General features: G+C 44.3%; 1 protein-coding gene across 16 annotated transcripts in view; it reads right to left on the bottom strand.

The window, feature by feature from the left end:
• Positions 1-12,991, bottom strand: part of tpd52 (tumor protein D52) — a 165,356-nt gene that overhangs the window by 138,412 nt on the left and 13,953 nt on the right. For 7 of the 16 annotated variants that reach the window (XR_008723344.1, XR_008723345.1, XR_008723343.1 and 4 more), the window contains 3 exons: positions 5,646-5,707; positions 3,914-4,034; positions 1,061-1,176 (listed from right to left, as the gene is read on the bottom strand). Coding sequence is in view for 12 of the 16 variants with exons in the window: in XM_055634550.1 (XP_055490525.1) it covers positions 1,061-1,176; positions 3,914-4,034; positions 5,646-5,707 (299 nt within the window). In the remaining 4 variants the exon portion in view is untranslated. The remainder of the gene's footprint in view (positions 1-1,060; positions 1,177-3,913; positions 4,035-5,645; positions 5,708-12,991) is intronic. The other 9 variants (XR_008723346.1, XM_055634542.1, XM_055634548.1 and 6 more) reach the window with 4 other exon arrangements.

Consider the following 12,991-nt stretch of genomic DNA (forward strand, 5'->3'; position numbering starts at 1 on the left):
CAGAATACCCTCAACCACTGCTGCATATCAATATAAAATGCCACTCTGCCCCTCGGACACATTTCGGCAAATCTGATCATTGAGCTGTGCTTCTACTCCCTGCCTAGAGGCTAAAACTGAAGCAGGAGGATCCAGTGCAGAGTGTTGTTCAATGCTGGTCAGTGGACACGGAAGACATCTGACGTGACAGTCGAGTCAGTGGACTGGTCCATATTCAGGGATTCTGCAGCCAACCGATGAGTATGCCACTGCCATGACTGACTTAATCAGTAAGTGCATAGAGGAGTGCGTGCCGACGAAGACAATCCGAGTGTTCCCCAACAGGAAACCATGGATGAACCACAAGGTACATTGACAAGTGAAGGCAAAGTTTGCTGCATACAAGTCAAACAATCCCGGGCGGTTCAAGAAAGCTCGCTATGATATCCAGAAATACATCAAGGATGTCAAGAGACAACACTGGGACAAACCAGAGTCCCAGTATAATAATTTGGACTCGCAGAATGTGGCACGGTCCAAATACTATAACTGGCTGCAACGTGAAATCAGGCAACATCACTGGTGATAGCATGGCCCTACCCGATGAACATAACGCTCACTTTGAGCATAAGGCCATTGGGGCAATGACATCCAGCTCTTCGGACTCAAGGATCACTGTTGCAGAAGTTAGGTCGGCCTTCCTGTGGGTGAACACACGGAAAGTAACTGGCCCAGACATAGTCCCTGGCCACATCCATAGAAAATGTGCAAATCAACTAGGAGTATTCACAGACATCTTTAATCTCTACCTAGGATTAAGGGGGGGGGGGGGGAGATGGGAATCTTTAGTCAACCTACCTGCCCATCCTCCCTGAAGTAATGAAGTGCCATAAAGCAACTTCACTAATCTTTTTGCAAGCTTCATGTTTATTGGACCAGACAATAGCAGCATTGGTCACTTTTTTGAATTTGAAGATCCAGGTTACTTTAAAGTATCTCAATAACATAGATCTTCCAACCATTTTAAAGAAAACATACTTTCTTTTCAACTCAGTCCATTCTTAATCTGACCATTCTTTACCTTAGCAAGTTCATTGGTCAGTTCTTCTCTATCTTCATCCGTCATTCCACCTCCTAGATCAGCAGTTGCAGCTGCATCTTCTCCTACTTCAGCAACTGGGTCACTTTGCAGGAGGCCTGCAAAACAAAAGCAGGAAATACTATACTATTAGCTATTTACATTTACCCTGCAGGTTAAATTGTTAAATAGCTTGCTCAAAACATAATTTTTTTTAAAAATAAAGACACTATGTGAGATAGATATACCTATTTTGCATAAATAGTTAATTAGTTCTCCAAACGCAGCAGTTTTCCTCGTAATACAATATCTATATTACTAAAACTCTGTTCTTGACCGGTTTTGGCGATCTGTGCTGTGATTTCCGAGAGAACGCCGCCACATGCGGCTGTCATTTTTGGCCACCTCGCTCAGAGCCCCCCTCCGCCATATGTGTGCCGAGGATTTTTCCCGTCGATGAAATATGACAGATATTAATGATTTTACAAAATACCCCATTTTCTCTGCTGCCCTTGCTGGCGGCAGGGGGGAGGGACTATAAAACCAGGAAGTGGTGTGCCTCAATTAGTCTGCAAGCTGGAGGAAGGCAGAGGGTCACGTTTCTCTGAGCTGTGAATAAAACTGAACAAATGTCCACACAACTATGAGTACCCTTAATGTGGTTTGAAAATGAAAAATATGGTTAAAGTAAAAAAGCACTGCCTGCAAATGGTGTTTGGGTTGAAATAAAAAGGCTCGCTCATCTCTCTCCCCCCTCCCCTCCCCCCCACTTCTTCTCATCACCCCCCCTCCCCTCACCTGTCAGCCCCCCCCCTCCTCATTCCCCCCCCCTCCCTCCCCTCTCCCCCCCCCCCTCTCTCCTCCCCTTTTTTTTCCCCCTCCTCCTCCTCCCCTCTATCCCCTCCCCCACCGTCCCAACCCTAAACCCCCCTCCCTCCACACAGCCCATACCCCCTTCCCTCCACCCTCCCTGCTCCCCCCCACCTCCCCTTTTTTCCCCTCCCCCCACCTCTCCTCCCGCTCTCTCTCTCCCCTCCCCCCCCCCCCTCTCCCCCTCCTCCCCCCCCTCCCCCCTCCCCCCTCTCTTTTCCCCCCCTCCTCCACTCCATCCCCCCTCCTCCACCGTCCCTCCCCTAAACCCCCCTCCCCTCCACACACCCCTACCCCCCCTCCTCCCCCCCCTCCCCCTCCCTGCTGCTCCCCCACCTCTCCCCCCCTCAGCACACCCTCTCCAGCCCTCCCTCTCTCCTCCCCCTCTCCCTCTCTCCCACCCTACCCCTCCCCCCTCTCTCCTCCCTCCCTCCCCTTCATCCCCTCCCCCCCCACCCTCCCTCCCCTAAACCCCTCCCTCCTCCACCCCCTACCCTCTTCCCTCCTCCCCTCCCTCCCCCTCCCTGCTCCCCACCTCTCCCCCTCACCTATCCACCCTTCCTCTTCTCCTCCTCCCCACCCTCCTCTCCCTCTTGCCCCTCTCTCTGTGTTTCTGTCTCTCTCTCTCTGTCTCTGCCCCTTCTCTCTCTGCCCTCACTTATCCCCCCCCCCCTCTCTAGATGTGACTGCAAGCTGGGGGCTATGCGTCAGTAGATACGGTGGTTATGGGTTAAAAGGAGCAAATTAATAATATTAATATTATATCAAGGGGGGTAATTAGCGTGAGTGCGGGGGGGGGGGGGGGGTGATAGTTAGTGTGTGTGGCGCTGCATGCCGCCTCCCCCCCCCCCCCCCCCCACAACCACACATTGGGGGAACAGACCCAACGGGTCTGCACTTGGTCTAGTATTTGATAAAATTAAGAATGACTGGGAAAGAGAACTCCAAATTTCTCTATCTACAGAGAAATGGGAGAGGATTCTTCAATTAGTCAATACCTCTTCAATGTGTGTAAGACACGCTCTGACACAATTCAAGGTGGTTCACAGAGTTCATGGGGGGGAGATAGTTAGTGTGTGTGATGCTGCATGCCGCCTCCCCCCCACAACCGCACGTTGGGGGAACAGACCCAACGGGTCTGCACTTGGTCTAGTTTAAAATAAAAATCTCAATTTTCATACAAGGAACCAGGAAGTGCAGGTAGCTAAAGCATACTAATCAAAAAGAAATTTCAACATGATTCATTCATTTGAAAAAAATCACGATGCCCAAGATTGTGTAAGAAGGAACTGCAGTTGCTGGTTTAAACCGAAGATAGACACAAAAAGCTGGAGTAACTCAGCGAGACATGCAGCATCTCTGGAGAGAAGGAATGGGTGACGTTTTGGGTCGAGACCCTTCTTCAGTCTCTCCTTCTCTCCAGAGATGCTGCATGTCCCGCTGAGTTACTCCAGCTTTGTATCTGTCTTATGATGCCAAAGATTTATCCCCAAGCCTCGTTTGAAGAATGTATATTGTGATCACTGCTAGTAATTTTAGATTATTCTCATGTCCTACTTCTAACCTTTTCCGTATCTCCACCTATTTTATCCCATCCAAATGTTTTATTATCTCTTTTTCAAAGATTTTGTCAATAACCTCTTGTTTTGAAAGTGAAGACAGATGTACAGTTATTTAGCACCTCAGGCAAAGCTGCTTCCTCCACAAGATCTTCTAGGTTCATAATCAGCTCCACCTATTTGGATCTTTCTTTTGTGTGTCTGTGGCACCTGCAAGGTTATTCCACTTTTTTTGGCCCCTATTTCCTTTTCCACTCTCCTTTATAATCTGCATTCCACTAACTGTATTGCAAAAAAGTTTCATTTTAATCTCATTCTTTAAACATGCATATAACTCAGAGTTCGTTCTTCAGCCCCTTGAAGTGTGATGGGAAAAGACTCAAACTCTGCCCTCTGAAAGCTTCTGATTGTTCATTTACTGTTTTACCTGCCAATCTGCGTTTCCAATCCACCTGGGCCAGATCCCTTTTCAGCTCACTGAAATTAGCCTTCCAGTTGAATATCTTCACCTTTGCTTGTTCCTTGTCCCTTTCCATAACTACTCTAAACTTAAGACATATAAACAATTAGATTGCACCAAAGGGGATGTCGTTATGGTTCAAGATTATTGGACTTTTACCCCACCCAACTCCCCATATGGAAAAACGTCAAAAATTCTCAAGCAGTTAATGAATCATCAATGCTCACTGATCAGCAGATACTGTGCCCTCGTGATGTTGGAAATACAAATCGCTTTTGAGACTGGGACTTAAAATTTTCATTTTCAGATTTTAAAAAGTCAGCAGTAACGGAAGAAATTTTGTAGTGAGAATTTGCACTTGCACATTGTAAAATGGCTCAAACCAGGAGGCAAACACATTAATCTATTAATAAGTTAAAAATAAATATTTTAAAAAAGTTAATCAGCTTTTATAACAAAGTTTTACTCAGCTTTCTGTAAAAAGGTATCTCACTACAATAAAGTAGCTTATGAAATAAATGTTGTCAAATACTACTCTGATCGATCTTCAAAGGGTTTGATAAAATGTATATAGAATAATGTCCAAAGAAGGATCCCAACCTGAAAAGTCACATATCCATGTTTTCCACAGATGCTGCCTGATGAGCTGAGCACACCAGCGCTATGTCTTTTTAGTAAACTAGCATCTGCAGTTCCTTGTTTCTACATAGAATAGGCAGCTGGCCCAAAATAAAATTTGCCAAAATACTGCATGCAGATTTTATAATGGGAACTTGTAGACAACTCAAAGCTGGGAATAGAACATAAGGTGCTGGAGTAACTCAGTGAGCCAGGCAGTATCCATGGAAAGAATGGATAGGTGACTTCAGCACCTCATGTTTTGCTCAAGATTTCACTGTTCACAGTTCCTCATATCTCAAAATTGAGAGTTTCTGGTTTGAGCATGCTGAATATTAAATCATATTAGATAGCAGTTTGGATGGAAAAAGTAAATAGTTTTCAAAAAACCGAAGCGTAATGTTCAGCTGGGTCCCTTTCATTACACTTCCTACATAGTTACATCTGTTGGCGACTTGGAGGTACTTTCAACTGGCTTTACATGGGCTAGTTTCATAATTTCTTGTTTATAATAAAGACCGTTTGTCAGCAGTGGGCTCAACTCATCAGCAGTGCATCCAGAGAGATACAGTGCCCTCCTTACTGTTTGGGACAAAGATCCATCATTTATTTATTAGCCTCTGTACTCAACAATTTGAGATTTGTAATAGAAAAAGTCACATGTGGTTAAAGTGCACAGTCAGATTTTATTAAAAGGTATTTTTTATATATTTTGGTTTCACCATGTAGAAATTACAGCAAGGTTTATACATAGTCCCCGCTTTTCGGGGCACCGTAATGTTTGGGACACATGGCTTATCAGGCGTTTGTAATTGCTCAGGTGTGTTTAATTGTCTCCTTAATGCAGGTATAAGAAAGTTCTCAGCACCTAGTCTTTCCTCCAGTCTTTCCAACACCTTTGGAAACTTTTATTGCTGTTTATCAACATGAGGACCAAAGTTGTGTCAATGAAAGTCAAATAAGCCATTATGAGACTGAGAAGCAAGAATAAAACTGTTACAGATATCAGCCAAACCTTAGGCTTACCAAAATCAACTGTTTGGAACATCATTAAGAAGAAAGAGAGTACTGGTGAACTTACTAATCGCGAAGGGACTGGAATGCCAAGGAAAACCTCCACAGCTGATGACAGAAGAATTCTCTCTATAATTAAAAAAAAAAAAAACAAACACCTGTCCGACAGATCAGAAACATTCTTCAGGAGTCAAGTGTGGATTTGTCAATGACTACTGTCCGCAAAAGACTTAATGAACAGAAATACAGAGGCGAGGGGGGGGGGAGGAGAGGCGAGGGGGGGAGGAGAGGCGAGGGGGGGAGGGAGAGGCGAGGGGGGGAGGAGAGGCGAGGCGAGGGGGGGAGGAGAGGCGAGGGGGGGAGGAGAGGCGAGGGGGGGAGGAGAGGCGAGGGGGGGAGGGAGAGGCGGCGAGGGGGAGGGGGGGGAGAGGCGAGGGGGAGGAGAGGCGAGGGGGAGGAGAGGCGAAAGAAGAGGGAGGGTGAAGAGGAGGGGAGGGAGTGCTGGCGGATGAGGGTGTATTGAGGAGGTAGTAGTAGGAAGAGGGATGGCGAGGTAATGGAGGGGAGGGGAAGAGAGAGGAGGGAGGGAGAGGGTAACAAGAGGAAGCAGAGGAGGGTTGGTGGAGGGTGGGGAGAGGGAAGATAATGGAAGAGGTGAATAGGGGACTGAAGAGGGAGAGTGAGATGCGTTCACATTCATATTATTTTTTACGTTATTGCCACGTCAGCGCAGTTGGGGGCAATGAGTGGTGGAATATTGACAAGGGGGCAGATTATTTATCTCAATGGGGTTAGGTAAGGGAGAGGTGCAGCGACACCTGGGTGTCCTTGTACACCAGTCACTGAAAGTTGGCGTGCAGGTACAGCAGGCAGTGAAAGCTAATAGAATGTTGGCCATAACAAGAGGATTTCAGTATAGGAGTAAAGAGGTTCTTCTGCAGTAGTATAGGGCTCTGGTGAGACCACATCTGCAGTATTGTGTACAGTTTTGGTCTCCTAATTTGAGGAAGGACATCCTTGTGATTGAGGCAGTGCAACGTAGGTTCACGAGATTGATCCCTGGGATGGCGGGACTGTCATATGAGGAAAGATTGAAAAGCTTAGGCTTGTATTCACTGGAGTTCAGAAGGACGAGAGGATATCTTATAGAAACATAAAATGATAAAAGGACTGGACAAGCTAGATGCAGGAAAAATGTTCCCAATGTTGGGAGAGTCCAGAACCAGGGACCACAGTCTTAGAATAAAGGGGAGGCCATTTAAAACTGAGGTGAGAAAAAACTTTTTCTGTTGTGAATTTGCGGAATTCCCTGCCAGAGGGCAGTGGAGGCCAAGTCACTGGATGGATTTAAGAGAGAGTTAGATAGAGCTCTAGGGGCTAGTGGAATCAAGGGACATGGGGAGAAGGCAGGCACGGGTTATTGATTGGGGACGATCAGCCATGATCACAATGAATGGCAGTGCTGGCTCGAAGGGCCGAATGGCCTCCTCCAGCATCTATTTTCTATGTTTCTATGACAGGGACCCAACAGGTCCCACTTGGTCTAGTCTCCTTTAAACTTTGCTACTCACAAAGCTATGCCCTCTAGTATTTGACATTTTCTACCCTGGGAAATAGGTTATGACTCAACCTTATCTATACCTCAATTTTAACCACTGATCAGGTCTTCCTTCGACCTATGATGCTCTAGAGAAAAGTTTGTTTAAAAACTCATAGCTAATGTTCTAATCCAGACAGCATTCTGGTAAAGATAGACACAAAAGAGTAACTCAGCAGGTAGCATCACCAGAGAATGTGGATAAGTGATATCTCGGGACAGAACCATTCTTTAATCTGAAGAAGGGTTATGACCCGAAACTTTACTTGTCCATGCTCTCCAGGGATGCTGCCTGACCCGCCAAATTACTCCAGCATTTTGTGTTTATCTTTGGTGTAACCCAGCACCTGCAGTTCCTTGTTATTGTATTCTGGTAAGCCTCTTCTGCACCTTCTCCAAAGCCTCTGCATTCTTCCTGGGGTGACCAAAACATCACACAATTTTTGGCACCTCCAAAGGGATCCCACCACGTCACATCTTCCCATTTCCACCCCTTTCTGATTTCCGCAGACTGTTCCCTCCGCAACTCCCTGGCTCACTTATCCCTTCCCATCCAAACCACCCCCTCCCGAGGAACTTTCACTTGCAACCGCAGGAGATGCAACTGTCCCTAAACCTCCTCTCTCGACTCCATCCAGGGTTCCCAACAGTCCTTTCAGGTGAGGCAGAGGTTCACTTGCATCTCCTCCAACCTCATCTACTGCATCCATTGTTCTCTGTGTGGGATGCGAAATATCGGTGAGTCCAAGCGCACACTGGACGATCGTTGTACTGAACACTTGCGCTGTCCACCTTGGCCTACGCGGTCTCCAAACATATTAACTCTCCCTCCCATATTGACTTTTCAGTCCTGGGCCTCCTCCACTGTCAGAGTGCATCCACACGCAAATTAAAGGAACAGCACCTCAAATTTTATTTGGGCGCACTTACAAACCAGCAGTATGAACACACTTTCTCTACTTTCAAGTAACCCCTGCATTGCATTGCCTTCCCTCACACACCTCCCCCCTCCCACCCCCCACCGTCATGCTACTTGTTCCAACTGTTGACATCCCTTCATTATCACCTCTTCCCCAGCCAACAATGGACCATTATGGGCTCCAACCTTCCTTGATTGTGTTACCAACCCTGCATTGTTCTGGCCTTTTTCTTTTAACCTCCAGTTCTCTTCCCTCTACTTTCAGTCTGAAGTTCCAACCTGAAACCTCACCCATCCTTTCTCTCCAGAGATGCTGCCCGACCCACTGAGTTACTCGAGCACTTTTTGTCTATCTTCACAATACAGCAAATACAGCCCAAGCATTTTTATTCTCCCCACATTACAAACACCTTGTGGGAGGAAACTGCTAGCATTGGAAAGAAAATGCAAAAATATTAAGACTGAACTGGATCACTGAAGCTGTGATGTGCCAATGTGCCACCTCATTAGGAATAGAGAATGCAGATGCACTGATATTCACATGCTGCTCCATCTTACAGAACACTGGAAGCAACAATTCCAGCATTGTGGAACCGGAGGAGAAGGGGGGGGCGCAACTGTTGAATTGTGATGCACTCTTTCCAATGCAACCTTTTGATATTTTTAAACCACTGACCTATCTGTTCCCTGTTGAATGCCCAAAAGATCCCATTGATCTATTTTGAAAAGCAGCACAAAATGAAGAATCTATCACTTAAAAGTTAATCATTTTGCTTTCCTTGGATGCTGCTGCCACGTATTTCCAGCAATATAATGACAATTATCAATTAAAATGCTCGAAGCAGTTGAAACACACCGCTCTCCAATATTGCATATTTATCTATAACCAATAATTCATTTTTTTCTCCTCACTATTCCCCAATCAATAATACATAAAAATTGTTCCCATAGTTCAACTCAAGTTTCAGGAAATTAATACAAATGTAGTTTGGCAAAGCCAAACCTCAAACATGCACAACTGATTTATTCCAAGAATGGTAGTCAAAGAACAGGAACAAACAGTACTTTCATGCTTACAAAAAAAATCAAATTTATGGATACAATTGGCTTTTCACAAATAATTTGTGAGAAAAGGCAGTCACATGAATTTATTTGAATCACTCGAGCCCACTCATTTAGTCCCCAAGCCTCAGTAAACTGCCATGTAAATTAAACCCTCAATTACTTTCCCAGACAACATCAAGTAGTGCTCATTAATAATGCTCAATAGTGCTCACAAGCTGCTTTTAACAGCAGCAACTAATAAATGGTTGAGCATGATAAATTAAAACCAGCAACAACATTTCCTTAAATCCGCCAATTGTGTAAAGCATATACGGCCAACAGAAATAAGAAAAAGCTACTTGACTATTAATTATTCATTCTCTGGAGGTGGTTAATCCTTTTCCATGTTTTGCTTTTCCTGCATAACTTTAATGTTTTAAACTTGCTATGTATATTAGTTTAGAGATATCACTCAAACAGGCCCAGCTGCCCACCAAGTCCGCACCGACCAGCGATCCTTGAACACTATCCTACACACACCAGGGACAATTTACACTTACACCAAGCCAATTAACCTACAAATGTGTACATCTCTAAAGTTCTCGGTGAAAACCCACGCAGGTCACAGGAAGAACGTACAAACTCCGTATAGGCTCCGTGGTCAGAATCGAACCCGGGTCTCTGACGCTATAAGGCAACTTTACTGCTGCGCCACTATGCCACCCTACATCTCACTGTTAAAAGCTTTGTGTCCCTGATCTTCTGGATCAAAATGCATTGCACATTCTCACACATTAGGCAAGGGTTCCTCAATGTGTTGCAATGTAGTCTTTATTAAAAGATTGGTACAATGTACTGACATGCCAAAAAGAAACAAATGTTTTTTTAAAAGTGAGGGGAAAAGAGCAGAAAAAAGCAAGAAAATTGATGTTAAACGTCTTTTTGAAAGCAGTAATGAAGTCTTAATGATGTGTGCACATGCAAGATAGATCCTTAAAGCATGATCAGTCACAGGATCACAGCATCAATGATCTTTGCACAGCATCTGAAATGTTTTAAAATACATTGTGCTGAGACAAGCAAATAATGGTGCCTTTGAGGAAACAGGTAGTGGGAATGCAAATCATAGAAACATGCGGTGACACTGAATCAAGTAGAAGCTTGAAGGATGATACAGGTAAAAATGCATTAAATTAAAAAAAAATAAAGTAATGCTATGAAATGAAAGGGAAGAAGGAATGCAGACATAAATTTTGATAACTGGCAGTGACTGCAGCGAAGAAAATCAATTTATGATTTGGAAAAGTGAAGATTACTCAAATCCTTAATTGTATCATGGAAAAGGAATATGACCCGAGTCGAGGGACTGAATAAAGCTTAAAAGAATATGCCTTTGAATATGCCAATATTAAGTTTGAGGAGAAATGAATGATAAACATCAATATCTTGGCATGAGCAGCAGTTGGATGAAGCTGGGATTTACTTCTTATGATCAGCTTAATTTTGCAAAAAGAGATAGGAAGGTAGTTGTCATTGGCAGAATGCTAATGACAAAAGTAGAGGTTACAAATTAAAGGATACAAGAGTGCAACTGTCATAGACCCGTTAAACGGGATGAACGAATAGAAAGCAATTAACAATATATTTATGAAATAAGCAGGCAGGTGCAGACAGTCAGTGTCCTTCAGCCCAACTTGTCTATGCCGACCAATATTCCTCATCTAAGCTAGTTCCATTTGCCCACATTAGGCACCAATCGATCCAAACATTTCCTATCCATACACCTTTCCAAATATCTTTTAAATATTATTGTACCTACCTTAATTGCCAACTCTTTCCATATGCCCACTACCCAGAGTGAAAAAGATGGTCTCAGATTCCCATTAAATCTTTAAACCTATACATGTATACTCTGGTTCTTGATTCTTCTACCGTGTAGTAAAAAAAACTGTGTTTACCCCAATTATTCATAGAAACATAGAAAATAGGTGCAGGATTAGGCCATTCGGTCCTTCAAGCCTGCACCGCCATTCAATATGATCATGGCTGATCATCCTGTACCTGCCTTCTCTCCATACCCCCTGATCCCTTTCGCCACAAGTGCCACATCTAACTCCCTCTTAAATATAGCCAATGCACTGGCCTCAACTACCTTCTGTTGCAGAGAATTCCAGAGATTCACCACTCTCTGTGTGAAAATTGTTTTTCCTCATCTCAGCCCTAAAAGATTTCCCCCTTATCCTTAAACTGTGACCCCTTGTTCTGGACTTCTCCAACATCGGGAACAATCTTCCTGCATCTAGCCTGTCCAACCCCTTAAGAATTTTGTAAGTTTCTATAAGATCCCCCCTCAATCATCTAAATTCTAGCGAGTACAAGCGAGTCTATCCAGTCTTTCTTCATATGAAAGTCCTGACATCCCAGGAATCAGTCTGGTGAACCTTCTCTGTACTCCCTCTAGGGCAAGAATGACCCTGTATAACTGCAGTAGAACCTCCCTGCTCCTATACTCAAATCCTTTTGCTATGAATGCTAACATACCATTCGCTTTCTTCACTGCCTGCTGCACCCGCATGCCTACTTTCAATGTTTTCACGAAGGAACTGCAGTTGCTGGAAAATCGAAGATACACAAAAATGCTGGAGAAACTCAGCTGGTGCAGCAGCATCTATGGAGCGAAGGAAATAGGTGACGTTTCGTTTCGGGCCGAAACCCTTCTTCAGACTGGTGTACCATGACACCCAGTTCTCGTTGCATCTCCCCTTTTCCTAATCGGCCACCATTCAGATAATAGTCTACTTTCCTGTTTTTTCCACCAAAGTGGATAACCTCACATTTATCCACATTATGCTGCATCTGCCATGCATTTGCCCACTCACCCAGCCTATCCAAGTCACCTTGCAGCCTTCAAGCATCCTCCTCACAGCTAACACTGTCCCTCAGCTTTGTGTCATCCGCAAACTTGGAGATGTTGCATTCAATTCCCTCGACCAATTCATTAATATATATTGTAAATAGCTGGGGTCCCAGTACTGAGCCTTGTGGTACCCCACTAGTCACTGCCTGCCATTGTGAAAAGGACCCGTTTACTCCTACTCTTTGCTTCCTGTCTGCCAGCCAGTTCTCTATCCACATCAATACTGAACCCCCAATACCATGTGCTTTACGTTTGTATATTAACCTCTAATGTCTGACCTTGTCGAAAGCCTTCTGAAAGTCTAGATATAACACATCCACTGGTTCTCCCTCATCCACTCTAGTTACATCCTCGAAAAATTCTATAAGATTCGTCAGACATGATTTACCTTTCATAAATCCATGCTGACTTTGTCCAATGATTTCACCACTTTCCAAATGTGCTGCTATCCCATCTTTAATAACTGACTCTAGCAGTTTCCCCACTACCGATGTTAGACTAACTGGTCTGTAATTCCCCGTTTTCCCTCTCCCTCCCTTTTTAAAAAGTGGGGTTACATTAGCTACCCTCCAATCCTCAGGAACTACTCCAGAATCTAAAGAGTTTTGAAAAATTATCACTAATGTATCCACTATTTCTGCAGCTACTTCCTTAAGTACTCTGGGATGCAGCCTATCTGGCCCTTGGGATTTATCGGCCTTTAATCCATTCAATTTACCTAGCACCACTTCCCGGCTAACCTGAATTTCACTCAGTTCCTCCATCTCATTTGACCCCCGGTCCCCTGCTATTTCCGGCAGATTATTTATGTCTTCCTTAGTGAAGACAGAACCAAAGTAGTTATTCAATTGGTCTGCCATGTCTTTGTTCCCCATGATCAATTCACCTGTTTCTGACTGCAATGGACCTACATTTGTTTTAACTAATCTTTTTCTC

This window comes from Leucoraja erinacea, chromosome 4 (genome assembly GCF_028641065.1).
Source record: "Leucoraja erinacea ecotype New England chromosome 4, Leri_hhj_1, whole genome shotgun sequence".
NCBI lineage: Eukaryota > Metazoa > Chordata > Chondrichthyes > Rajiformes > Rajidae > Leucoraja > Leucoraja erinaceus.